This window comes from Octopus bimaculoides, chromosome 10, assembly GCF_001194135.2.
Source record: "Octopus bimaculoides isolate UCB-OBI-ISO-001 chromosome 10, ASM119413v2, whole genome shotgun sequence".
Lineage (NCBI taxonomy): Eukaryota > Metazoa > Mollusca > Cephalopoda > Octopoda > Octopodidae > Octopus > Octopus bimaculoides.
In genome coordinates this window covers 45,651,151-45,678,826 of record NC_068990.1, presented here as the reverse complement: position 1 = coordinate 45,678,826, position 27,676 = coordinate 45,651,151, and the positions used below count along the sequence as shown (strand labels likewise).

Genomic DNA, 27,676 nt, shown 5'->3' with positions numbered 1-27,676 from the left:
CTCTCTCTCTCTCTCTCTCTCTCTCTCTCTCTCTCTCTCTCTCTCTCTCTCTCTCTCTCTCTCTCTCTCTCTCTCTCCTGCTTGCTTTCTCTCTCTAATTCCCTACTCCTTATAGGTATAATATGGTGTGTGTGTGTATTACACTTTCTATTTCATTCCTTCAGAGATGTGGTTTGTGTAAGAGACAACACAATTACTTCTGCTTCAGTACTTCTCTGAAGTGGTTGGTAGAAGAGGAAGGGCTAGCAGTGTTTCACTTACATATATAGATATACTTACAAAAGCTCCATTATAACAAGGATTGTTGTTGTTTATATTTGTTGTTCTTATTCCCTCCTTTGTGGTAATTCCCTTTCTACATAAAAGTTTTATATGTTATCCAATAACTAAAATTGCTTTGCCTTCATGCAGTCATATGAAATAAATATAATGTCACTGTAGGAATCTAGAAAGCTTACATGAGAATATTCAGATAAAGCAGCACCACTACTGTGAGAATTTTAAAAGCAAGGGTACTTATTAGTGACATCAGTATCATCTCCAAAGGAGCAAAGCGGGCAGTCTGTTTTAGCTGTTGAAAGCCATAAATGGCTGATTTGTTAGAATGAAGGCCACTAGTTAAGGTTTCAGTTTATATTCTAGTGTCAGTGCTCTACTATCTGCAGCAAAGATATTTAACACTTACTGGACAATAAAGGTTATTGTTGTATAGTTCCAGATCAGCTTGACCTGACAGATACAACTATCCCATTCTTTCCCAGGCAACTGTTAGTGTAGGACTACATTATCCAATGTTCCCTCCCTTTTTCTTGATGGTAGGGTTTAATTTAAAGGAAATTTAGCTGTTACTTCTAGTAAGTTGAATGACTATGTATAGGGTCCCTTTTTTTGGTTCATCCATCTATCCATATATATGTGTATACTATGGAAAGGTACAAATCACTGAGGTGTTGTATAACTAAAGTTTCTCTGGCTTGAAATGCTAAACACAGATCCATCCACTAGCACAAAGTTCTTCACCTTTTTTATAATTCTATATCCCCTTCACAGATTGTTGCAATCAACATCCCTACAACTACTCCTATTAGACTTCAAAATATGTCAATTGTTTGTTTTTACTTTCATCATCATTGTTTTAATGTCTGCTTCTTCATTCTTGCATGATATGGATGGAGTTTATTGGGGCAGATGCTCTATCACCAGATTCCTTTCTTGTTGCCAACCCCTACTTGTTTCCAAGTAAAGTAATCATACCCTTTGGACAGACATGTTTCTTCAGAATATTGGAAGTGAATGACACTGCATGTATAACAATGACACTTATTTACAACTTTTGTGTTATGTCAAGACAAGGAGATACAAAATATACACACTCACTCACACATATATACTTATGAAGGGCTCTTTCAGTCTCCATCTGCCAAATCCACATCTAAAGCTTTGGTTAGCTTGGGGCTATAGTGGAAGACACTTGCCCAAGGTGCCATGTACTGGAATTAAACCCCCAAATCATTTGGTTAGGAAATAAATTTCTTAACCACACTGCCATGCCTGTGCACATATACTTCATGTATGGGAATCCAGGTACAGAAATCATAAGGAATTTGTCATGTATATTTTAGAGAAAATTATAGTAGATTTAGAATGTCATACTCCCATACCTCCAAGGAAAATGGGGACCAGATTCAGAATCACTGGATTACTACAACTAATAAGAGGAAGGGAGATGTTTCTCAACCATTAAATTCTATGAACTATGCTCTAAACTTAGTATTTGTTGCTTCATACACTGGAAAGAAAAAATCTAAGAGATGATTTCTTTCAAGTTTTGTTTCAATAGTTTTTTGTTTTTTTTTTTTGTCCTTTCTCATTGCCTTAGACTCACCTTTTCCTCCATCAGTACCATCACCTTAACTATAGATTGATTGAGTTATAGTTAAGTGAATGAACAACTGAAACATTTAAGTCAGTGGTTAAATCTTCGTTGCTTTGAGTGCCAAATCTTGAGTGTTATGGTAGACATCCTGTCTGCTTACTAAATATGGAATGATGAGAGCTGTGGTATATTGTGATTAGTGAAAGACAGTATGCCTGACATTTATTAGAAAATAAACTTGAACATTGTTTTACAAATGATGTGTTTTTAAATGACAGTTTCCTGTGTTCATAAATAGTGTAGAAAATGTTAAATAGATAGAAACAGTGCAGAAATGTATTAGTACACAATATAAATACACCATGGTTTGACTAGCTGCTTCCATGCCAAAATCTATTCAATGGAAGTTGCTCAACAATAGCAACTTTATGATGTTTCATTGTATTATACATATTGAGTACTTTAACAATTCTGTTAAGCTGGAAATATATACAGTAGCTATTTGAATTCTTTTCCAGTCTTTTGTAATATTGTTTCTCTTTTATATTTTTTGCAGATGTTAATGGAAATGGGAAACAGTCGTGCAAGAGCTGTTTATGAAGCTAACATTCCCGATAATTTCCGAAGACCGCAGACAGATTCGTATCCTTTTTTTTTTTTTTTTGTGAAAAACACTCAAACTGAAAGTGTATTTCTCAAATTTTATTTCAATTACAAGCACTATTTAAAATTAAAGCATTGTACACATATAAAACTGGTACATTCTCACAAAAGGATAAGATATTAGGCTAATGGCTGTTGGATCATGAATCTGTATACCACTGTAGGGCTATAGTTGAAGTCACTTGTCTGAGGTGCCACATAGTGGCACTGAACCCAAAACCATGTGACTGGGGAGCTAACTTCTTAACAACACGGACATTTGTTTGTGTGCGAATGTGTGTATAAAAATACACATACACACACACATACATATATGCATGTGTGTATATATATCATCATCATTTAATTTCTGTCATCCATGCATGTATGGGTAGGACGGTTGACAGGAGCCAGCTAGGTAGAAGACTACCCCATGCTACCATGTCTGTTTTGGCAGAGTTTTTACAGCTGGATGCTCTTCCAAATGCCAACCACTGTACACACACACACACACACACACACACACACATGTATACATAATACATACATACATATTATATATATATATACATACACACACACATATACTTATACACACACACACACACACATATATATGCAAAGGTCTTACCTGGAGAAGAATGTATTCTACAGCATAGGTTACTTATTGGGGACTTCAAGCTACTGGCTGGAAGGATTCCAAGAAGCAAGCCAGTTTGGAAAAGCAGGATCTAGAAGTTTAAGGATCCTTTGAATAGTCAGAGATTTAGAGACTTCCTAAATGATGCATTTGATGCGAAGGAGGAGGAGTTACAGACTTACAATATAGAGGATAACTGGAAGTTCCTATGGGACAACTTACTGAGAGGCTCAGACCAAATTTGTGGCTGGTGCAAAGTCCCAGCAAGGGAGCTGGTTGCAAGGAGTTATATCAGGCAGCTAGAATGGAAGCTAGGAATACTTAGCTAGGAGTGAAGCAGAAAGGAAGAAGTTTGCCAATGTCTTACAGAGGCTTGAAGTCTTTCAGCTTGCAAGACAGTGTGCCAGGGAAAATTGTGATGTTGTGGGAGAGAAGTGTATTTGCATGGATGATGGTTCATTTGCAGTTGGTGACTCCGCAAAGAAAGAGGCTTGAAAGTGCCACTATGAAAGGCTACTAAATGTAGAGAACACATAAGAGAAGGAGAGTCACCTAATGTGGATCCAACAGAGGGACCAGCAATCCAAATAGCCAGTAGCATGGTAGAAAAAGCTACAAAAGATATGCAGACCAAGAAAGCCCCTGACCCATCAGGAATCACTGCTGAGATGCTTAAAATATCTGGCGACGTGAGGTATAGTCTAGTTATCCATATAGTAAACCAGGTTATACACAAGGGAGTAATACTCAATGACTGGTGTAGCAGCATCATAGTCAACTGCTACAAAGGTAAAGGTGATGTCTTAGAGAGAAATGATTATAGGGGTATCAAACTGTTAGATCAGGTAATGAAAGTTACAGAGAGGGTCATAGCCCACTAATTAGGAAGAAAGTCTAGATGAGATACAGTTTGGTTTTGTGCTAGGGAGAAGCACCACTGATGCTATATTTCTGGTAAGGCAGCTGCAGGAGAAGTACCTAGCCAAAGATAAACCTTTGTTTTTGGCTTTTGTTGACATGGAGACATCCTTTGACAGGATCCCCCCGATCCCTTATCAGGTGGTCAATATGGAAACTAAGGATAGACAAATTGGTGAGAGCCAAACGAGCCAGGTACAGGAATGCTGTCAGTAAGGTAAGGGTTGGCAGTGGGTATAACAATGAATTCAGCGTACAAGTAGGGGTTCACCAAAGATCATTCCTCAGCCCCTCATGTTCATCATAGTCCTCCAGGCAATAACAGAGGAATTCAAGACAGGCTGCCCCTGGGAACTCCTCTATGTTGATGATCTTGTTCTCATAGCTAAATCACTTCCAGGACTAGAGCAGAAATTTCAAGTGTGGAAGCTAAGTTAAGAATCAAAGAACTTTATAGTTAATCTAGCAAAAACCAAAGCCTTAGTTAGTAAGTAAGAAAGAGGACAAATCACAAATCCTTTCATGTAGATGGCCCTGCTCGATCTGTAGGAAAGGTGTAGATAGAAATGCCATAAGATGTACTCAGTGTAAGCTATGGACGCATAAGAGGTGCAGCAATATCAAAGGAAGGTTAACATGGAAAATAGTTTTTGTGTGTGAAAGGTGCACAGGTACAATAAACACTACAAATATACAGAAAATAGACTCCTTCCAATGCCAGGGAGGTAAGCTAGAGGTAGTTGATAGCTTCCGTTATCTAGGTGACCAAGTCAGTAGTGGAGGTGGATGCTCTGAAAGTGTAGTTGTGAGAATAAGAATAGGCTGGGCAAAGTTCAGAGAACTCCTACCTCTGTTGGTAACAGAGGGCTTCTCCCTTAGAATGAAAGGCAGACTGTATGATGCTTGTATGCAAACAGCTGTGCTACAAGGCAGTGAAACATGGGCTGTGACTGCTGAGGACATGCGTAGGCTTGCTTGAAAGAAATGAAACTAGTATGCTTTGCTGGATGTGTAATGTCAGTGTGCATGTATGACAGTGTTAGCATCTTGAGAGAAAAGTTGGGTATACGAACCATCAGATGTAGTGTGCACGAGAGATGACTGTGCTGGTATGGTCATGACGCATATGGATGAGGACAGTTGTGTAAAGTGTCGATCTCTGTGGAGGGAACCTGTGGAAGAGGTGCACCCAGGAAAATATGGGATGAGGTGGTGAGGCATGAACTGCGAATGTTGGGCCTCATGGAGGTGATGACTGACACCTCTGGTAATATACTGTGCATGTGAAGACTTGTCAGGTCAAGTGAATTCATAGTTGTGGCTATGCTGGTGTCATGTAAATGGCACCCGTGAAATCATAGTGATGGCCATTGCTAGTGTCATGTAAATAGCAGCTGTGAAATTGGAGTTGGGCCATCGGCAGTGTCTTGTAAATGGCGCCCATGAATCATAGTCATTGGCGGTGCCATGCAAATGGCACCTGTGAATTGTCGTGGTCATGGTCAGTGCCATCTAAATGGCACCTGTGAATTGTAACAATGGTTATTGCCAGTGCCATGTAAATAGCACCTGTGAATCATAGTCAAGGTCATAAAAGCACCCATTACACTCCTGGAGCAGTTGGCATTAGGAAGGGCATCCAACTGTAGAAACCATGCCAAACCAGACTGGGGCCTGCTGCAGCTCTCTGGCTTATCAGCTTCAGTCAACCTGTGTAACCCATGCCAGCAGGGAAAGTGGACATTAAATGATGATGATATACATCATTATCATCATTTAATGTATGTCCTCCATGCTGCCATTAAATAACGATATATATATATATACACACACACATTCACATACAGCCAGGAATCTTTGAAATTTGTATTTTCCATAGGTAGTGACACTCTTTAATTAACAGGAAGTGTGTTCATTTTTGAACTTGTCAATTTGTTAAACTATTTTAATACAATATAAAAGTTTATTTTGTCAGTATTCAAGTAAGTGGTTTTAGTTTTGAAGTTTGATAATTTGGGTCATATTTATAAATGCCGGATTATTTGCATACAAAAATATAATAAAAGAAGAGATAGGAGGAGCTATTCAATAAATGAAAGAAATCAATGGCCTGAAAATATTCCATGTCATTGATCTCTTTCATTTAATTCTCAGTTACTACTGCTAACTTTGTTTGGATTTTATATAGAGAGAGTTATTTCTGAACTCTATGTTCTTATATGCAACCATTTAACCACATAAGGTACACATTGACAGTCAGGCTAAGTTGTGTCTGTATTATTATGCTGCTTGTGGTGTAATTGGAGACTAGTATGCACACACAAGTTTTCCTTTTTTTAGGCAAGGATTCATTAGAGAAGGTTAACAGGACAGCACAGATTTTGTTTAAAGCTAATGTGACAGTTGGTACTTCAGTTATTTTAGTGTGTGTTTTATGTTTATTGAGAGTGACATAATATTTGTACTGGTGTGATATTAATATTTGGGTGTTTGTAGTTAGTTGTACATGTACGTGTGTCTGTTTGGATTGGAACATACAGTGAACAGGAGAGTGTTGCCTCATGTCAACTCTATTTAAACAGTTACATGGTGCGAAATGAACTGACATAGCCGTCAGGTTTGTGTTTCAGTTATATTGTGTCACATTGTAGTACAGCCATTTTGGCACCACTTATTTGGCATCACTGATTTGATGCTGATTTATTTGACATCAGATGTGTTAATATTTCTCTCATTTAATGATTCTCTTATTCTCTCTCTCTCTCTTTCTCTCTCTCTCTCTCTCTCTCTCACCCTCTTTCCCCCTGTCTATGTGTGTGAAGCATATTTCTCTTTTTGTGTATATACCTGTGTGTCTGCTTTCAGTGCCAAAAAGTATTGCCACCATAACAGGTTCAATGTCCAGTCAACCTTGCCAAATCGCCAGCATCCAAACAACTCATTCTGCTAAGGTTCATACTATACCCTATGGCATGGACATGCAGTGATGTAGAGTGTAAGGTGATGTATGGTTGGAATAATCTTAGGTTTGTGGGAGAAAAAAGACTGAGTCCAAGCTAGGCTATCATTATCCTTCATCAATTTTATTATATTGTTTATTAATGTGATGATTTTGTTATTTCCACTAAATGTGGTGCAGTGAACGCTTACAGTGTGTTCACTCATCTGATATTTTTCTGATTCTTCCAAGTGTAAAGCAAGGTCACTAGAATATATTGCAAGCTTCATCTAGTATGTAAATCTCACATGTGGAACTTTGGCGCAGGTAGTGATGGTATGGGAATTTGTGTGTGTTTAGATGGAGGATTTCTGTTCCTACTGGCAAGAAAGGAGCTTTCTGTTCTTTTTGACGATTGTTTACATGTGAAATTGGAATGTGTAATTAATTTTACCTACAGGTATATTATTGTTTAATGAAAGTGAAAGCGATCAATAATCAGTATGAATTTAAATTAAATTTAATGATTTTCTTCTTATTCGATTTTTGTTTTGTCCTCAGCCTACAAACATTTATAATGAGTTACTTTAAATGATTAACTTTCATCTGATTGTTATTGTACTTTGACTAAGTTGTGGTGCATTGGAAGCTTTTATCAGGGCTAAATATGAACACAAGCGTTATATAGCTCGTGAGTGGGTTCAACCAAAGCCAACAGTACCAAAACAGGTAATTTGATCATTTTCTCTTTTTTATGCTCAGTAAATCTTCTTAAAAGAAAGATACTTTGAAATATATAATGTGATCTTACTATTATTATTTATTCATGGAATATATTTAATTCCCGCAATTAAATTTGACAGTTTTAGAATTTATGCCATATTTTTCAGTATGTTAGTCAATGTAATGTAAACATGTAGTGTAAACGTTCAAACATTGTCAGTTTCTTTCCAAATCCTTCTGCATTTCACATGAAATTTTTGATCCTCCAAGTTGCCTTGGTGTATAAGTCAACTTATCTTTTTTTGGTTGTAAATTTTGGTCTGAAACCTTTGACTTGTAAGCAGAAGAATATGGTAAATGTGAAATGGCCGATTTTATGACATTTTACAAGTTTGTCTCCATGATTCATGGCCATGCATTTTATTGTGACTTTTTATGAGACAAACTTTCTATGTTTCAGCTTGGAGATATGTTGGGCATTGGCTCCAATAAATTAAGCTAAATGTCCAGATTTGTTTTTAACAACCCTGACTTATAAAAAAAGACCAAATTAAAACAATATAGTTATTTGTTATGTTAACTCAGTGTATTTTAACTGAAAGAAGAAAGTTGTGAGGTCTCATAAATGTAATTACTATTCATTATGAGTACAGTATTTAAAAATGTAATAGCAATCCTGGTTAGTTTGCCAGTTCTTAACAGGGGACATAGGTCTGTTGATAGCATACAAAAGGAAGCAGGTATTAATGTCTTTCAAGCATAACACAATTGAAAATAGGGTATTAAAAAGGAACATTATTACTGACATTTTATTCTCTGAGCATTAAAACTTCTGTTTCTTTTTATGTTTGCACTTCATTTAGTTCTTGTTATTATTTAGTAAGATGAATCCTGCTAAATTTTTTGTTGTTGTTGTAAGCTATGTTATATTTCTGGGGTTTTTTTTTTGGGGGGGTTTTGTTTTTTTCCTTCATGCCTTCACCTTAAACATGAGAGACAATGTATTATACAAGCTTTGGTAGCATGATACTCCTCAATAAAATGTAACTAATTGAACCAAACACTACAGTTTGTTTCCATGGAGTCTAAGACCAAGTTCTGCCACAGCTCTGATATTTAAAGTATAGTGTTTATCACAGAACTTCATCCTAGCATTTTGTGACACCAATTTAAAAAATCTACTATTGAGCTATTGAACTAGTTTATATGACATTTGGTCCAAACAGTGGAGATGGAGAAATTGGCCGTCTCATTTTATTTCTGTCATTTATTGATTACAGAATGAAAACTTTCCTGGATTAGTATTCATTTATTAAGAATCAACTATTAACTCTTTGACGGGGGTGCAATACTAAGACAGATGTTAGAAGAAATATTTTCGAATTTCTGTTTAAACAGAGTGACACTAACTTTTATCTTATTTTCTTTGAAAATGTGATTTCCTTTATTATATTTAGTAATTTATATGTAGTTTTCTCCAAATTATATCATGGTATTTCTTAAAAGAATATTCCTTTTAATTGTAGGTATATGATGTTGTTAATATTTCTTTTGAGATTGTATATTAATATAACAGATGTTCTTAAAAGATACATGCACTAGAAATAGGGATATGTAAGTGGAAACCACTATTTGGAAGCAGGAATTTTTTGAGTGATTTGAATGAAGCATTTTCATTTTGTTCTTTATAAATACACAGGTTACTGACAAATATATTTTAGAAATATTAAAATGCAAAAAACAAAAAATTCTTTTAAATAATTTGTGGATTATGATAATATTATTCTTTTACAATTGAATAATTGTTGAAAAATAGCTGTAAGCTCTGTATTGTCTCATTCCTAGTCATCCTAACAATTTTACATAATAGCTATTTAAAAATTTTTTTTGAGATAAATGGGTTTTTTTTTTTCCTAAATTAACCTTTACTTCCCTTTTTTTCTCTGTGTTATTTCTTTATTCTTTCTTTTGGTTGGTGTTCTATTAATTTTTCAATATCTCACTGAATTCTTCAGATTTAATGTTTTAATTTTGACAGATTGTTACAGTATTTTGCAGAGTAAAAATAAAAATAAAGTCATTATTGCAAAATAGGTTTGAATAAGGTTCACTTTATTGAAATTATTTTGAAAACCTCATTGTTATAACAAGTTATTACGAGTCAGTTTTAAACCAAGTCTGGGGTCTTTTGTGTTTATATGGAAGAATATAATATAAAATAATGTGTATCGCTGTGAAAAAGACATGCAATTTTTTTCTGCGTAATGGCCTGCTGACATTGTAATTATAATTAGAAATTCTAGATATTACATTGGGAATTCAGTTAGATTGAGTCCAGCATATTCCACCAATATCAGGAACTTTGAGTCTATTCATTTCACTTCTCAGTCTTTGACATTGTTGGTATCTTCTTGTTTCCAGTTCTGCAAGTTTCCTTGTCTGTATTTTATTGTATGACACTTTTCATTTGTAGAGCAAGTCTGGCCTTGTTACCAGTTCCTTCATTGTTTCAGTGGCCTGTATTGTACTGCTAGCATACTTATTTTTTTCCATCTCTGTTATTATTACATGGCTAATACTTCTTTCAGCCAATCCTTTTAGATGTGTACTCAATATCAAACCTCTGTATAATTTGCTGAGATGGTGACAATTGTAAATGAAGACCTATTTGACAAAATGACAGTGATTATGATGATGAAACTAGAATATACATATTGCATTATCTAGAGATGTATTTGATTCTCAGAGTGCAAAATATTAACCAATTTAATTTCTGTTTGATCTAAATACAGAAGGAGGTAGAGATAGTGCAGAGATTTTTATTTCTTTTTTTTCTGTCTGTTATCCAATGTTCCATAAAAACATTGGACTGAATCTAGGATGTTTTACATATCAACTCAACTTTGGCACAGGAACTGTCACTTGTATATTAATTGTAGATTTGCTCACTTCTGAAACAGGTTGACATTGTAGAGGTGGGTAGCCAAGCCAATAAACTATGGGACTATGTGCTTTTGGTTCATCTAGCCAGCTGGAATAGTTACCAGTTCATCTAGTAAGGTATCAGAACACGATGATAGATCAATGTCTTGTCTAGAAGTTTCATTTCACATCTGCTTAAAAATGCTTGAGGCTTTACAAGACTGTTGTGTATTATATATATATCATCATCATCATCATCGTTTAACATCCGTTTTCCATGCTGGCATGGGTCGGACGATTCGACTGGGGTCTGGGAAGCCAGGAGGCTGCATCAGGCTCCAGTCTGATCTGGCAGTGTTTCTACAGCTGGATGCCCTTACTGATGCCTACCACTCCAAGAGTGTAGTGGGTGCTTTTTACATGCCACTGACACAGGAGCCAGAGGGGGCTGACAACGACCACAATCAGTTGGTGCATTTTGCGTGCCAACAGCATGGAAGCCAGTCAAGGCAGTGCTGGCATCGACCACATTTGGATGGTGCTTATTACATGCCACCGGCATGGGGATCACAACTACAATTTCCATTTGATGTTGATGGACTTGACTCAATAGGTCTCCTCAAGTACGGCATGTCACCCTACGATCCAAGGTACTTTTGAGTGGGCTGGCTATGCGACACTGGTGTAGGTTACAGCTGTAAACTCACTTTATTTGCCGATTCTTCTCGGTCACAGCATATCTCCAGAGGTCTTGGTCTTTTGTCATTGCCTCTGTGAAGTCCAACATTCAATGGTCATGCTTCATCACCTCATCCCATATCTTCCTGGGTCTCCCTCTACTCTGGATTCCTTCCACTGTTTGGGAGTGGCACTTCTTCACACAGCTCTCCTCATCCATCCGTAGTACATGACCATACCAGTGCAAACGTCTCTCTTGCACGCCACATCCAATGTTTCTTATGTCCAACATTTCTCTCAGGGCACTTGCACTTTGTCGTGTGTGCACACTGACATTACACATCCAACTGATCAAACTAGCTTCATTTCTTTCGAGCCTACGCATGTCTTCAGCAGTCACAGCCCATGCTTCACCACCGTGAAGCATGGCAGTTCGCACACATGCATCATACAATCTATCTTTCACTCTGAGTGAGAGGCCCTTTGTCACCAGTAGGGGTAGAAGCTTTCTAAACTTTGCCCAGGCTATTCTTATTTTTGTAGTAATACTCTCTGAGCATCCACCCCAACTGCAGACTTGGTCATCTAGGTAGCAGAAGCTATTAACTACTTCTAGTTTCTCCCCCTGGCATGTGATGGAATCTGTTTTCTGAGCATCTGTGATGTTTATTGCCCCTGTGCATCTGCTGCATATGAAGGCTATCTTCCCGGTTAATCTTCCTTTGATGCTGCTGTACCTTTTATGTGTCCATAGCTTACACCGGGTACATCTTATGGAGTTTCTACCTACACCTTTTCTACAGGTCGAGCATGGCCACCTACCTGAAGGGGTGTGTAATGTGTTCGCTTTCCTACTTACCAGAACTTTGGTCTTTGCAACATTGACTCTAAAGGCCTTTCAATTCTAAACCTTGCTTCCACACCTGAAATTTCTTCTATTTCTGGTAGTGATTCTGCTATGAGGGCCAGGTCATCAGCATAGAGGAGCTCCCAGGACAACCTGTCTTGAATTCCTCTGTTATTGCCTGGAGGACTATGATGAATAAGAGGGGGCTGAGGGCTGACCCTTGGTGGACCCCTACTTCTACCCGAAATTCATCACTATACTCATTGCCATCCCTAACCTTACTAACGGCATCTCTGTATAGGGCCTGTACAGCCCTTATTAACCATTCGTCAATCACCAGTTTCTGCATCACCCATCAGATAAGGGATCAGGGGACCCTGTCAAAGGCTTTCTCCAAGTCCACAAAAGCCAAGTATAGGAGTTTATCTTTGGCTAGGTATTTCTCCTGCAGTTGCCATACCAAGAATATAGCATCAGTGGTGCTTCTACCTGACACAAAACCAAACTGCATCTCATCTAAGCAGACTCTCTCCAACTCATTCTACCACTTAACATGAGGAGCCTATACAGCTAACAACCTAAACTTTAGCCACTAGACTACATACAAACGGCTCCTGTCCACTCTCCCACCAGACAGATTAAATTTAGAGTGCTTTGATTGTAACTAAACATGTTCACTCTGCCCTGTCAACCTTCTTTTTAGGCACAAAATATACTGTCACATGACACTAACACATGGACGTAGCAGGAAATGTACAAAAGGGTCTAAACTTAATTATGTGTTCATTCTCTACAAACACTTGTCCAAACAATCAATGCTCTGAATGTTTTCTGTCATGTTCAGTCAACTGTATCAGCCTTAATTTACAATGCCAAACATTGTCACTTGATAACAGGAAGGGGAACCTACAAAAATTCCTATGACCAGCTGTGTGACTATCTTCTACCAATCATATCCTATTCAAAACTTATACTAATTTGAGCCATGAACTCCCTATAAAAATAGGGCAAGCTTCAAACACTAGTCGAAGCAAGACAGCTGCAACATCTTTCTATTTTATTTCAACTGTTTGAAAATCAGTGTAAACTGTGAAACTGGTTAAAGCTTCAAATATATTAATAAAAAATATTTCAATTATTCTCAGTGCATTTTCAACTTCTGTTTTCCTTATATACAAGGTCTAATCAATAAGTATCCAGAGTGTTGCCATAGCAATAAAACTAAAGCGTGCAGAGTGAAGCCACTTGAACTCTGCTGTGCATGCACACAAAGTTTTAATGTTCTAGCTCACTTCCACTGTCTACTGCAGTGCTTGGAAGGAAGGTGTGATCATCGCATTAACCATGATAGAGAATATTGTCATTGTGATACCTGCTCAGAGGCCTACGCAAAGTTGCCGAAAGTATATGAAGAGGAGTGTATGAGCTGCACACAAGTGTACAAGTGGTTCAGACATTTCCAAGATGGCTGAAAAGATGTTAATATTGACGAATGTTCAGGGAGACCCGCAACCAGCAGAACTGAGAAAAACATCGCAGATGTGCATGCAGCTGTGAGGGGAAATCATTGAATCACCATCCATGATTTATCAGAGGCTGTGCAGATTAGTTACAGTTCAGTGAGACACATGTCTGCCAAGTTTGTGCCAAAATTGCTTTCAGCTGACCAAAGGGACACTCGAGTTTCAGTTGCACAAGATCTCCTTGATTGTGTCAAGAACGATGAAAACTTTTTGAAAACTCTGCATAGGCCTCTGAGCAGGTATTGTCAAGCTTTTGGCAAAATTTAATGCAGATTCTCTGCTCAACTTTGTCATCGTGAATGTGACAATCAAATGCTACACACCTTCATTCTAAGCACTGCTGTAAACAGCAGAAGTGAGCTAGGATGTTAAAACTCAGTGTGCATACACAGCAGAGTTCAAGGTCAATCTGTGCCAAGCAGCTTCACTTTGCATGCTTCAGCTTCATTACTATAGCAACAGTTCGGATACTTATTGATCAGACCACGTATATATGTATATATATATTTTACTTCTTTCAGTCATCTGACTGCGGCCATGCTGGAGCACCACCTTGAAGAGTTTTTTGTTGAACAAATGACCCCAGGACTTATTTTTTTAAGCCTACTACTTATTCTATCAGTCTCTTTAGCCAAATCACTAAGTTACAGAGACATAAATACACCAACACTGGTTGTCAAACAGTGATGGGTGGACATTTAGATATCTACATATATATATATGTATGTGTGTGTGTTTGTGCGTATACACAATGGGCTTCTTTCAGTTTCTGTCTACCAAATCCACTGATAAGACTTTGGTTGGCCTGAGGTTATAGTAGAAGACACATACCCAAGGTGTCATATAGTGGGACTAAACCTGCAACCATGTGGTTGGGAAGCAAGCTTCTTGCCACACAGAGAGAGAATGGAATTCACAAGCCTTTATTATTCACTACAATTGTTTCAACGCATCATACATCACTGCCTCTCAGTTGAGATGCTGTACAAACACTTGTGGTGCATCATTGGTGCAGATGTGTCTCGTCTGGTGACTTGACAAAAAGTACCTCATTTTTTAATCTCCAATGCACAATGAGTTGAAATGATTGTAGTGAATAATAAAAAGTCTTGTGAATTCCATTTTCTTTCTCTTTCTCTCATATTTTATAAACTCTATGGACATAAAAGGAATTCCTGAAGTAAATCCAGTGGCACTTAAATCCATACTGTTGATGTCATCAGGTAGCCAAATAGTAAACAGGCTTTAAAAGGCATACTACAAGGCGTATATTCAAATTTAAAATTATGACTAGTTTATATTAGGAAGAATGTACTCTATATGTTTGAGGATGAATATTCCTGTTGTATTTGTATGAATCAAATATGTATTCTGACAAATTACCTGTGGTGGAATGAAAAGATGATAATTGTTATTATAGTTTCTTGTCCAGATGGTAAGGATATTTTCACCCAAGGTTGTCAGACTTCTGTGAATGTACATACTTGAAGATATTTGCCAAGAATGCAGGTGGAAGTTAACTACTTGCTTTCTGAATCCTTATATGTATTTGGAGAACAATGAAAATTATTGGTGTCCTTAGGTACTTCTTTCTGTATTCACCAGCTTCTCTTTCCTTACCTAGACATGAATATGATTGTCAGGAGAACAGCTGTATTACATAATTTAGTTTGTCTTTCCTCATACACTACTATCACACTACAAGCGCGCACACACACACACACACACACACACATACATGCGCACGCACACACACACACACACACACACACACACACACACACAGCTGCCATTCATAAAATTAATTGTTAACATCTGTTATTGCTTAATCTCATTCTAGCCTTGATCAGATAGATCTATGATTATCTGCATTTTTTGAGTTGTGAACTCGTTCAATCTGGATAACTAATAATAGTTTATATATGTCTGTATATTACCTCTCAGTCTTTCTTTCGACTGCTATTGTCTGTATTAGTCTGCACCCTTCATTTAGTACTTTCATTGATAGTGATAAGAACCATTCAAATGTTGACATGCGTATAGATATATCCAGCAACAGCAGTTTGTGTCTCATTATCAAAATATTATTAATTATTATCATGTTCAACATTAAGAATTGTTCTCTTCTACAGAAAGCCGAATAAAATGGTCTCAAAAATGGAATGACTTATAGTCATAGTTTCAAATTGATTTCAAAATAGTGAGTGAATGAAATAATGTAAATCGAACAAAGACATAAATGGGTTTAAAAATGACAATTTTATCCTTAATTTAGAATGTGAAGAGAAGGAATATATATTCTTTGTGTTTGTTTTTGTGATTTACTTTACATTTTGCTTCTTGAATTGTATGTTTACATTTGTTTGTTAAATCTACATATGGTGCTAAATTATTGATTCTGGTGGTATTAGTCCTGTTTAAAAGAAATAATCTCTCTTTTGTCAGTGTATCAGTATATGTAAACACATGTATACATGCATACATGAAAATCAGATCAATTACTATTCCAGTCATTTGGGCTGGTTGGTTCTACAAAATAGTTTCTCTGCAGGTGTCCTTGTATATTTGAAAACCTTTGCCCAGGAAACTACCTCTCTGTTGTTTCTTAACTTCTTTTTCCTTTTTTTAATTTAATACATATCATGCATTTTGTAAAAAAAACAAGAAAAGAAAAATTGCATTGTTATAGATTTTCAACAGACCAAGCACTGGTCTACTGCATTTCTAATAGCATGAGTAACAAGGAAATATCTATGTGAGTTGAGTGGAATAAATGCTGCAGGGTATTTTTCTTTGGCATACCAGTTTGTTGGCAATTTTCTCACAAATTTGTGAGATATACATATATATAGTTTGCTGATATACAATTATCTATATTACACACTCACTCACTCTCTCGTGCACACACACACACACACACACACACACACAACAGGCTTTTGTACAGGTTCTGTTTATTAAGTTTTTACTCACAAAGCATTGATCAACTTAAGGATTTGGTAAAAGACACATGCCCCAAAACTAATTTTATTATTTCTCTAATAGTTATAGCTTTCTAAATAAATCTACCATAAATACATTACACTCATGTCCAGCTGTTATCTTTCTGCTGTTCATAATAAGTTTGTTTTCTAAATGTTTCATCTATGTACTACTAAATATGGTTTCCTCTATTTAGCTGTGTGGTTTGTATGAGTCTAACTCTTATTCAGTCCTTATCTAACATTTTACCATTTTAGACTCCTTTTTTTTTTTCTACCCTAATCACATCCATGTTTTTAACCCAGCCCCTCTGAATTCTTGTTTCTTGAATTTGTCATTTTAATAATATCAACCTTGTTTTGCATATTTTGATGTGATCTTGTTACAAATATTTTCTTAAAATAATTTTGTTTTATTGTTTCCTTGAAATGATTTTAATTTTGATTTCAATAATTATTTTTTTATTTATTTTATTCCAAAAATACAATTCTAATAAGAACCCACTTCATTTTATAATTGTAAACAAAATATTTCAGTACACCTCTGTTTTATTCATGTTTTTATTGGCAAATCTTTTATCTTTTGTTCTTCTAATAATTTTATTTGAGATTTATTCTCCATAGTGCCTTACTAGTTACAAATAGCCAAGAATCTGACATGAAAAAGATTATAGGAATCTGTTTATTTGTGCAACCAAAAGAGTTTTCTTCTCTCTCATAATCCTGTTTGTAAGTAGAGAGTGTCTATTGTGTGAATGTGCTGTTTCCTTTTAATCAGTGTTGGTCAGTTCAAATTAGCTGTTCCCAGTCAAAATGTTAAGTTTTAACTTATCTTTCTATGTTTTACTACTGTGTTGTTTATTAAGTGCTGCATTGTAATAATTTATCTACTCATTATTTGTGAGAACATAGTACTTTGTATGGAGTATTAGTTATTAAGAGTAACCATTGGGAAACCACTGATAGCAGTGACTCAATCAATTCCTAGCGATATCTGAAGAAGGAATTTTTGCATTCCAAAATATTATTATTATATCAGACTATGGACAATTGAATTATAACAGTTATTATAGTCCACTCTGCATTGTTGCGCCATTCGAGACACATTATATTTTAGTTATAAAATGCTTTTAATTAAAATTTCATTGTGGTTAACTCAAGATTTACCAGCTTAAAAGCCTGAGATATTAATACTGTCTTTTGTCATTGTTACTTCACCTAAAACAAGCCAATGAGGTTATTTCTATGTGGTCGTTTGACTTCATAGAAATACTAGCCAAACCTCTTAAACTGCTAATGTCTTACATAGGGAAATGATTCATTAGATAATATGGCTTGACATACCACTAAAAAAGACAGCATGGTCATGGCTGCAATGCATAAAGTCTGCTTTTAAGTCAGAATTTTCATTGGGTTGGACATTACTTAAGATCTTTGCTAATCATTTGCATAAGATGATAACATTAATTTTAGATAATCTACTAATCCTAATATGTCTTCCAAGTAGAAATATTTTAATTTTAATTATGTGTGTTATATGAGCGTTTAAAGAGACACACAGATTGGTGTGATGGAATTTGTATTTATCACTGACTAAATTCCAAGATTCTAGTTCTGAGGTTAAAATTTCACTTTATCCTTTAGAATTACAAAAAAAGAAACATCTCCCAGTCAGTGCAAATTAGCTTTTAAAAATCCTGATAGAGACAAGTTTGTTGAAGAGAAAATAATAATCTCAAACAAATTTGTGCAAAAGAAAAAAAATTCATACAAGACTAAGACTAAAGTAATTACTCAAAACTGCAAGCATTTATTGGTATTGAAATGAGAAAACCACTATAAAACTCTTTGTTACTATGTCTTGAACTATACTAAGTTGTTTATGGGCCTTAGGGAGCTGCTACATACTCACTCAGCCTGTTAGGAGCAACAGCTAAATTTCCCTCAAATCAGGTCATCAGCTTGGAAAATTATAGTATGCTGTAGATAATGTTGTCACAAATATTCTTTAGAGCACAGTGATTAATGCTAGAATGTGTTTGTTCAGTGAAAGTTAGTCTTGTGCTACACTACAACAGTATAACGAAACAAAAATGGTAAAAAAATTATTTAGATAGTGTGCAAGAGGAAAGTCCGTGCTGTTATGGTCATGTGATGTGTATGGATGAGGGCAGCTGCATCAGGAAGTGCTGGTCTCTAATTGTGGGGGGAACATATGGAAGGGGTAGACCCAGGAAGACATGGGATGAAGTGGTAAGAAAGGATCTCACAGAGGTAAGAAAGGATCTCACAGAGGTAAGAAAGGATCTCACAGAGGTAAGAAAGGATCTCACAGCGGAGATGACAAGGGACTGAGATTTCTGATGGTTTACTGTGCTTGAGAAGATACGTCAAGCTAAGTAAAACTGTGGCTGTCCATGCATGCAGGCATGTCCTCTACATCCCTCTCTCAGCTGATCCTAATCTTGTGGGCTGATGGGTGCTGGTGCCATGTCAAAGCACTTGTGTCAGTGCCACTTAAAAGCACCCATGTTGGTGCCATGTAAAAGCACCCAGTACACTCTATAAAGTGGCCGGCATGAGGAAGGGCTGTAGAAACCATACTAAAACAGAAAAATGGAGCCCGGGCAGCTCTTCAGCTGACTAGCATGGGAAACAGATGTTAAATGATGATGATGATGATGATTGCAGGAGCACATTTCATATCTGTTGTCTCTTTAAAACCATGCAGGCCTTTAAACTTGGTGCCCATCCACTCACAAAGCATTTTGGACACATCATCAACTATCTCTCTTACCTGAACCAAAGACAAAACATAAATGGCCACAATATTTCCATTTTGAGTGCAAACTCTTTACTGGGTTACCAACCACTCTCAATGAACCCTAAGAATTCCAAATGATCATGTACCAAGTGCATACAACCTGTTTTAAATCAAACAAACTGTATTACAGGATTATCCTATCTCTATTGCACCCCACCTAGACATCAAGTAAATTTTGACTTTTAGTATTTCCTAAATAATTTGTTGAAGCTTGTGCTTACTATTCCTCTAATGCGTTGTTGAATACTCATTCTCACTGTTCACCACTATGTATGTGTATATGCTGGGAAACATTACCTTACTTGGAAATAGGCCAGGGTTGGTTACAGGTATACAATTTATCTCAACAACTTCCATCTCACACATGCAAGCATGAAAAAATGGCTGTTAAACTGATGAGGCTGATATCTGTATATGTCCGTTATTTGCTTGGCAATGTTTGAGCAACTCAATTCAGGACGTGTTAACTCATATTTGGTACTTATGTATAATCTTGGTGACTGTATGTTCTACAGAATCAAATGGTGTTAATAAATACAAATAACTCCGTCCATTTTGATTTGATTTCTCAAGAAAAGTTTTTAAAAAGATGAAAATATAAAGAAAAGAAAAAATTAGCTGTTAAAGTTTTAATAGCTTTAGTAAGTTTTCCAGACCTTTAAACCCAACTAAATAATTTAGGAGCAACCTATACATACTAAGCACCCTGCATATGTTGATATAAGGTGTTTAACATTTTAGTTTAAATTGTCTATCGACATTTCATCCACATACTAACGAAGGTTATCTCATTTTCATCAAGGAGCACAACGTTCTTATTTTTTAAATGGTTTATTGAAGAATATCATCTGTCATATTGAACACGTTGGACAATTACACGAAGAATCTGTTATTAAGAAAGAAATAGGTTGTTAGGAATATCAACAGCTGAATTGAAAGTGTAAAATTTAGAGATGTTAATTTTTATATCACAGACAAATTATTGGCATTCACGTGAACATTAGCACTCGACAAGAAGTCATCTTAAATTCCATTCTCATTGATTTTCACCCCTGTTCTAAGAACATATAATTAACTGACCATATTCTGTCATACTTTTTCTGCCAAGAGTCGGTTCAATTTCACTTAATTGCTTTTATCTTTTGAGAGAAATAAACTCGGTAGGAATTCAACTAAACTGATTTGTATTCTCCATTCAACAGAGAGATTACCTTTGTCTTGGAATGATTAGAACAACCATCTTTAGCCATAGAATATTTGGAGATTATCTGAAGATATTTGCTTGTATTGTCACATTAAGAATTGGTATTGCTTCTTTTTTTTTTTTTTTTTCCTTTACCAAGAATGAAAATTGTGAATGTGTTTGTGCTTTTGGACACACTGAATTCTATCAGACATACTGTAAACTGTTTACTACTACTTTGGATTATTTTGTTCACTCTTATATTATCCGGCTAGGTTTCATTTACAAAAATTTTGTCTTTGAGTCCCTAAATATGAGATGTTATGAAGTCAGATTAGATAAACAAACCGTTTCTTTTCACAGTCATCCATTGGTTTCATTGTACACCGCTTCTTTCTTTGACCTCTTTCTGTTTTCTTATTCTCTTGTTTTTATCCTAATCTTTCTCTTCTTCAGTCTGAATTTATGAAGTAATATGTATTCATTCTGGGAATATTGCTAAGAACATTAATTAACAAATTTTCTTGTAAATCCCAAGTGATTTTTGTTTCTTTTTCATACCAGCTTCCAGTTGTTTTTCTTTTTACATTTCTCTGTTCCTATGACATGTCTTAGGTTTTTCTGTCACTGTCAGATATTTCTCACAGTTGTATCTTCTAAAACTATCTATCCTGTATTGTTGGTTGCATGTCTGCCTTCTTATCTCTGAGATCTTTTCTTGTCTCCTCAACAATTGCCCAACTCTGGTTTCTGGAGGCCTGGCTATTGAATGTTTCCCTAACTTTTGACTTTCAGTCTCTCAATTTTTTTTTTCTTTTCTTTTTTTTTTCACTATTCTATCAACATCAGGTGAAAAAAGAGGTAAGGGAGGTAAGACTGTTTACTTACTGCTGCTGCTGCTGGTTTATAAGTTGATGTTATCCTTGTTTTCTTTCATAATGTTACTATATCCTGGTTAACTGAGTATTAGTTTAAAAAAAAAAAAAAACGAAAGTTTCCTAATTAAATAAATCAATTTCTAAATTCTGTAGATAAACAAAACTTATAATGTCTTAGTTCAGATACTTTTTTATTTTTTACAGCTGGAATGAATTATTAGTATGGTTCAGTCATTTACTTGTGTAATTGCTAGCTGTTATTAACAAGCCTAGTCATTAACAAATACATGAATATGTCATGTCATTAGTTGATAGTGAAAGACATTTTAATGAGAGAATAAGGCTGATAATAATAATAATAACAATAATATTAATAATAATAATAATAATAATTTCAAGTTTTGGCACAGGGCCAGAAGACAAAATGCTTAATAACATTTCTTCTGACTCTTCACATTCTGAGTTCAGATGTCACTGAGGTCGACTTTGCCTTTCATTCTTTCAGGGTTGATAAATTAAGTACCAGTGAAACACTGGGATCAATGTAATCAACTAGTCCCATCCCCACAAATTTCAAGCCTTGTGCCTATAGTAGAAAGGATTATTATTATCATTATTATTATTACTATAATTATTAAGGCAAGCTGGCGGAATTGTTCACATGTCAGACAAAATACTTAGTGACATCTCTTTATGTTTTGAGTTCAAGTTCTGTCATGGTCGATTTTGCTTTTCATCCTTTTAGAGTCAATAAAATAAGTGCCAGTCAAGTACTGGGGTTGATGTAATCAACTTGTTCCCTACCCTCAGAATTGCTGGCCTTGTGCCAAAATTTGAAATTACTATTATTATTTGGATAGTAGATTGGCAGAATCATTGGAATATTGGATTAAAATGCTTTGCAGTATTTGTTCTAATTCTTAATGTCCCGAGTTCAAATCTCACCAAGGTTAACTTTGTCTTTTCATCCTTCCAGTGTCAAAAAAATCAAGTACCAGTCAAGTACTGGGGTCAGTGGTATGAACTAAACACTCTCTTTTCATGAAAGTTACAGTTGATCTCAGAGCCAGAACAAATATTGCAACACTTTTTTTTGTGTTATACTCTAATAATTCTGCTAAATCATTAAATAATATAAATTACATTTAGGAAAAAAGAAACTAAAAAAAGGTGGTTGATGGTAGAATTTCAAAAGTGACGAGCAAAAATGCAACATCTTGTTTCATACCTCTGCATTCTGTTCAAATTCAACTAGACTTGACTTTCCCTTTCATCCATCCAAAGTTGATATAATAAAGTACCAGTCAGATACAGGGGATCAATTGTAAATTGACTTTATTCTCCTGAAAAATTGATGGCTTTGTTTTTGTGTCAGAAATTATTATTAACTGAATTTTACATTTTGAGTTCAAATCCTGCTGAGGTCAACTTTGAATTTCATTCCTCCATAAAGTACCAGTCAAGTATAGTATCAACTGGTACTCTCTCCCTTTAAGTTGCTGGTCTTATGCTTAAATCAGAAACCATATTATCATTATTATCATTAAGGTGGTGAGCTGGTAGAGTCATTAGCATGTTGGCCAAAATGCGTAGCTGCATTTCATCTGCCACTACATTCTCAGTTCAAATTCTGCCAAGGTCAACTTTGCCTTTCATCCTTTCGGGGTCAGTAAATTAAGTAGCAATCAAGTACTGAGGTTGATGTGGTCGACTATCCCCCTCCCCACAAATTCCAGGCCTTGTGCCTTTAGCAGAAAGGATTATTATTATTATTATTATTATTATTGTTATTATTAAGGTGGTGAGCTGGCAGAATCATTAGCATGCTGGGCAAAATGCTTAGTGGTATTTCATCTATCGTTACATTCTGAGCTCAAATTCCACCAAATTCAACTTTGCCTTTCATCCTTTTGGGGTCAATGAATTAAGTACCAGTCAAGTACTGATGTCGATGTGATTGATTGCCCCCCCCCTCCCCACAAAAATCCAGGCCTTGTGCTTTTAGTAGAAAGGATTATTATTATTATTATTATTATTAAGGCTGCAAGCTGGCAGAATCATTGGCATGCTGGGCAAAATGCTTAGTGGCATTTCATCTGTCTTTACGTTCTGAGTTCAAATTCCACTGAGGTCAACTTTGTCTTTCATCCTTTTGGGGTTGATAAATTAAGTACCAGTGAAACACTGAGGTTGATGTAATTGACTAATCCCCTCCCCCAAAATTTCAGGCCTTGTGCCTTTAGTATAGGGGATTATTATTATTATTATTATTATTATTATTATTATTATTATGGCTTAGCAGAATCATTGTAATATTGATCAAAATGCTTTAGGGTATTTGCTCTGGCGCTCTATGTTCCAACTTCAAATCCCCCAGAAATCAATAAGGAACCAGTGAAGTACTGAGATTGATGTAACTGAGTAACCTTCTCCTCTCAAAATTGCTGGCCTTTACCTAAATGAGAAGCAATTATGATTCAAGATCTTTCTATTCTGAGCTCAAATCCCATCAAGGTCAACTTTGCTTTTCACCCTTTTGGGGGTCAATAAAATAAAGTCCCAGTCAAGTACTGGGGTTGATGTAATCTTGCTCCTCCTCTCAAAATTTCTGACCTTGTACTGAAATTAGAAACCTTGAGCTGGTAGAATCGTTAGCATGTTGGGCAAAATACTTAGCATTTTTTCTGGCTCTTTACATTCTGAGTTCAAATTCCACTGAGATTGACTTTACCTTTAATCCTTCTGGAAGTCAATAAATTAAGTACCAGTTGAACACTCAGGTTAATGTATTTGACTAGAACCCCCTCCTACCAGATTTCAGGCCTTGAGCCTCTAGTAGAAAGGACTATTATTAGTATTATTATTAAGGTGGTGAACTGACAAAATGCTTAGTGGTATTTTTTCCAGCTTTATGTTCTGAGTTTAAATCTCACTGAAGACAACTTTCCCTTTCATCTTTTAGGATTCAATAAAATAAGTTCTTGTTGAAACTCTGGGATCAATTTAATTAACTTGCCCATCCCCTCAAAATTACTGATTTTGTAATCCCTAGCCTGACAGTGCTACCAAGGAGCACCGCTGGTTTGAAATAAGCACTGCAGGCTCAGAAGTGCTACCAGGCAAGACTGTCCAAGGTGCTTGCAAAGCACCTTACTGCATGCATTTGTGCAGTGTCCAAGCATTGCTGATTTGTGAAGTTATGTTGAACAGCTGCTATCATGTGTGGGATGGATCTATCAGCTGAACCCATTGTGAGGATTGCCTCGCCACTCACCTCTAACAAGGCAAGGCAGGCATGTTTGTGTAGTCACTATGACAAAAGAGGTTATGTGATAGATGAGACTAAAAGGATTGAGAAAATACCTCTTCCTCTTCAGTCAAGCACAATGAGATTGGAGAGCCAAATGTTCTCTCAGTGAATTTCTGAAAAGATAGGTCACTGTGGCAAAAATGGTTAGGGTAAATGGACCTACTCTAGGCATGCACACGTAAATTGGAGAACAACAGTTGGGCAAAGATTTGTACCTTTGGTGGTCAGGGTAATCTTGGACCTGTGGGCTGCCTTGATTTGCCCAACTTGGAGTTTCTCCTTTATCAAGGACACTGCATCATTCATGTTATCACACAATTGTATACTTTGTGCACTTTTATCTCATTTCACTGTTTTTTTTTCCCATTTCGTTCTCATCTTTTATGTAAAACCTCACAAATTGCCGACCGTCCTTGTAAGGTACTCCTTCTCTATACTCTTAAGGCTAATAAAGAAAATCATTATTATTAACCTCAACGATGAGGAGAGCAATTTGAAGCACATGACTGACACTGTAAAACGTAATTTTTCATACTGTATACTATTACACACTTAACCAGGATATAATGATAACAAATTGATGGTGGTGGTGGTGGTTGATGCATGTTGTAACTTCTTACTATATCAACTGGTTATTGTCTGTACTACTGGTCAATGGTGCATGGTTCTATTCTACTCGGTGGCAAGGGCTTTTCTATTTCTTTCTTTCTTTTTTTTTATATTTTTTTAAAATTTTGTACTCTGCGAAACTGGGAACCCCTATTGAATCAGCTCAGATTTATTCTACATATCATCCTATCCTATGTTGTAATATTCATTGTTAGTCAGAAGAGTGAAAAATAAGGTTCTGAAAGTTGTTGGTAATGTTTTGAATAACCACATTACAGATTCTAGATTTCTTTAAAAAATTATTATATAATTTATAATAAAAAAAAAAAAAGGCATTTTTTTGAAAACAAATTTTTTTGTTAGAACCACTGCTGAATTTCTATTTATTTATTGTTTTCAACTTCCCTAATATCTTCATTTGCTAATTCAATCCTGTCAATTTAAACTATTTCTTAAAAGGACTTAGTGTATGAAAATATTTTTGTGTTTACAAATATTGTCTATTTTACGAAAAACTATACAATATAAAATAGGGGGTGGGGTTTGTGACACTTAGCAAATGTTGATGTCTTTCTGTAAGCACTCAGTTTTAGTTTTTTTTTTTCATTTTTATTTTCATTATTATTATTATTATTATTATTATTATTATTATTATTATTATTATTATTCAGACATTTCCCTGTTAGAAAAACCTTTTTTGCATGAAACAATGTTTCAACTGTACCTTAAATTGCCCTATTTTTTACTTTTAGTTATTATAATTGTTTTTGTTTTTTCAATTTCATTTTCAATGTCCCAAATGAACTTGTTCTTTTGAATTTTGTTTCCAAGTTGGAGCAATCTTTGTAAAGATTTTAAAATAGTAAATAGTTAAATATCACAAAAATGTTAATAAACTGCACTAAGTTTTATAACTTCAACAATTCCCATCCTTCATGTTACAATTGATTTAAATCTAATTAAATTAGCATAAGGTTGTTGTTTTTTTCTGTTTATTTTTCTGTCAGTCAGAAGAATCAATCCATTTTGTACTATCCTAAAACCTTTTGTTACTATTTTGGTCAGTTCTTTATCTGTATCATCAATCTCTTCTTCAACAACATACTTTACCCGTAACAGTACAAGCTAATCCTTTGATTTTTTTTTTTCTTTCTTTTAACTGATCAGTTTAAGTAAAACTTAAAATCCACTCTTAAGAAATCTTCTTAAAATGTTTACATAATAATTTAGAAGATATTAAACGTTGTTTTGGTCGTCATTGGTTTTATATTAATAATTGTGCTATTCTCTTTTGAGCAGTTTTATTTAATTTCTTTCCTTTTTTTTATGTTGTTGTTGGTGTTTATTTTCATTTTTAAAACTTGTCTCTATCTGAAATAAATTGTTGCTTAGCATTGTTGTAATCATCTATATAAATTGAAATGGTAGAATAGCTGAACACCAGAAACTCTGTGTGCGTGTGTGTATAATGTAGTCAATTATGCGAATAGACAAATTAAATATAACAGCTTGGGTTATATATACAAAATAAATATATACATATGTATAAATGCAAACAGAAAAAAAAAGCAAAGATTCAAGATTTTCGGACAAATATTTAAGTATGAATATATAGATATTTATGTCAATAGATCAAATTACACAGAATACAAATGACAGAGATTTAATGGGGAAGAGGTAAGATGTTATAAGTCCCCTAGAAACAGCTGTTGAACATCTTACCTCTTCCCCTTTAATTCTCTCTGTCATTTATACTCTGTGTCAGTTTGATCTAGTGATATAAATATCTATGTATTTATACTTAAATATTCATCATCTGAAAGTCTTCAGTCTTTGCTTTCTTTCTGTTTACATGTGTGTGTGTATATATATATATATATATATATATATTGTATATCAAACCCAAGCTGTTATATTTAATTTGTTTATCCACATAATTACCTCCATATCTACTCACTTTGAGTCCTCTTATAGCCACTTTTTACTCTGTGGAATTGGTCCTTCATAAAGACATCAGAGCCTAAATTCAAATCATTTGAGCATTACTAAGTGTTTTCTATACCGTGAATCCCTGGATCTCATCTGTTGACTATATATATAATGTAGTTGTTGATTATGACCAATCAGAATGTTAACATTAGTATCACATCTATTTTTGTTCTTAGCAACACAGGTGACTTGTCA

General features: G+C 35.3%; 1 protein-coding gene and 1 long non-coding RNA gene across 4 annotated transcripts in view; one reads left to right on the top strand and one right to left on the bottom strand.

Annotated features, from left to right (window-relative positions):
* The window catches only part of LOC106874158 (stromal membrane-associated protein 1), a 128,559-nt gene that overhangs the window by 66,134 nt on the left and 34,749 nt on the right, over positions 1-27,676 (top strand). For 2 of the 3 annotated variants that reach the window (XM_014921812.2, XM_014921785.2), the window contains exons 3-5: positions 2,433-2,518; positions 7,653-7,743; positions 21,545-21,565. In XM_014921812.2, coding sequence (XP_014777298.1) covers positions 2,433-2,518; positions 7,653-7,743; positions 21,545-21,565 — 198 coding nt within the window. The remainder of the gene's footprint in view (positions 1-2,432; positions 2,519-7,652; positions 7,744-21,544; positions 21,566-27,676) is intronic. The other variant, XM_014921802.2, reaches the window with a different exon arrangement.
* On the bottom strand, positions 20,325-21,720 carry LOC128248898 (uncharacterized). The gene is made up of 2 exons (XR_008265049.1): positions 21,584-21,720; positions 20,325-20,398 (listed from the first exon to the last, which is right to left on the bottom strand). It is a non-coding gene; the product is annotated as an uncharacterized LOC128248898 (long non-coding RNA).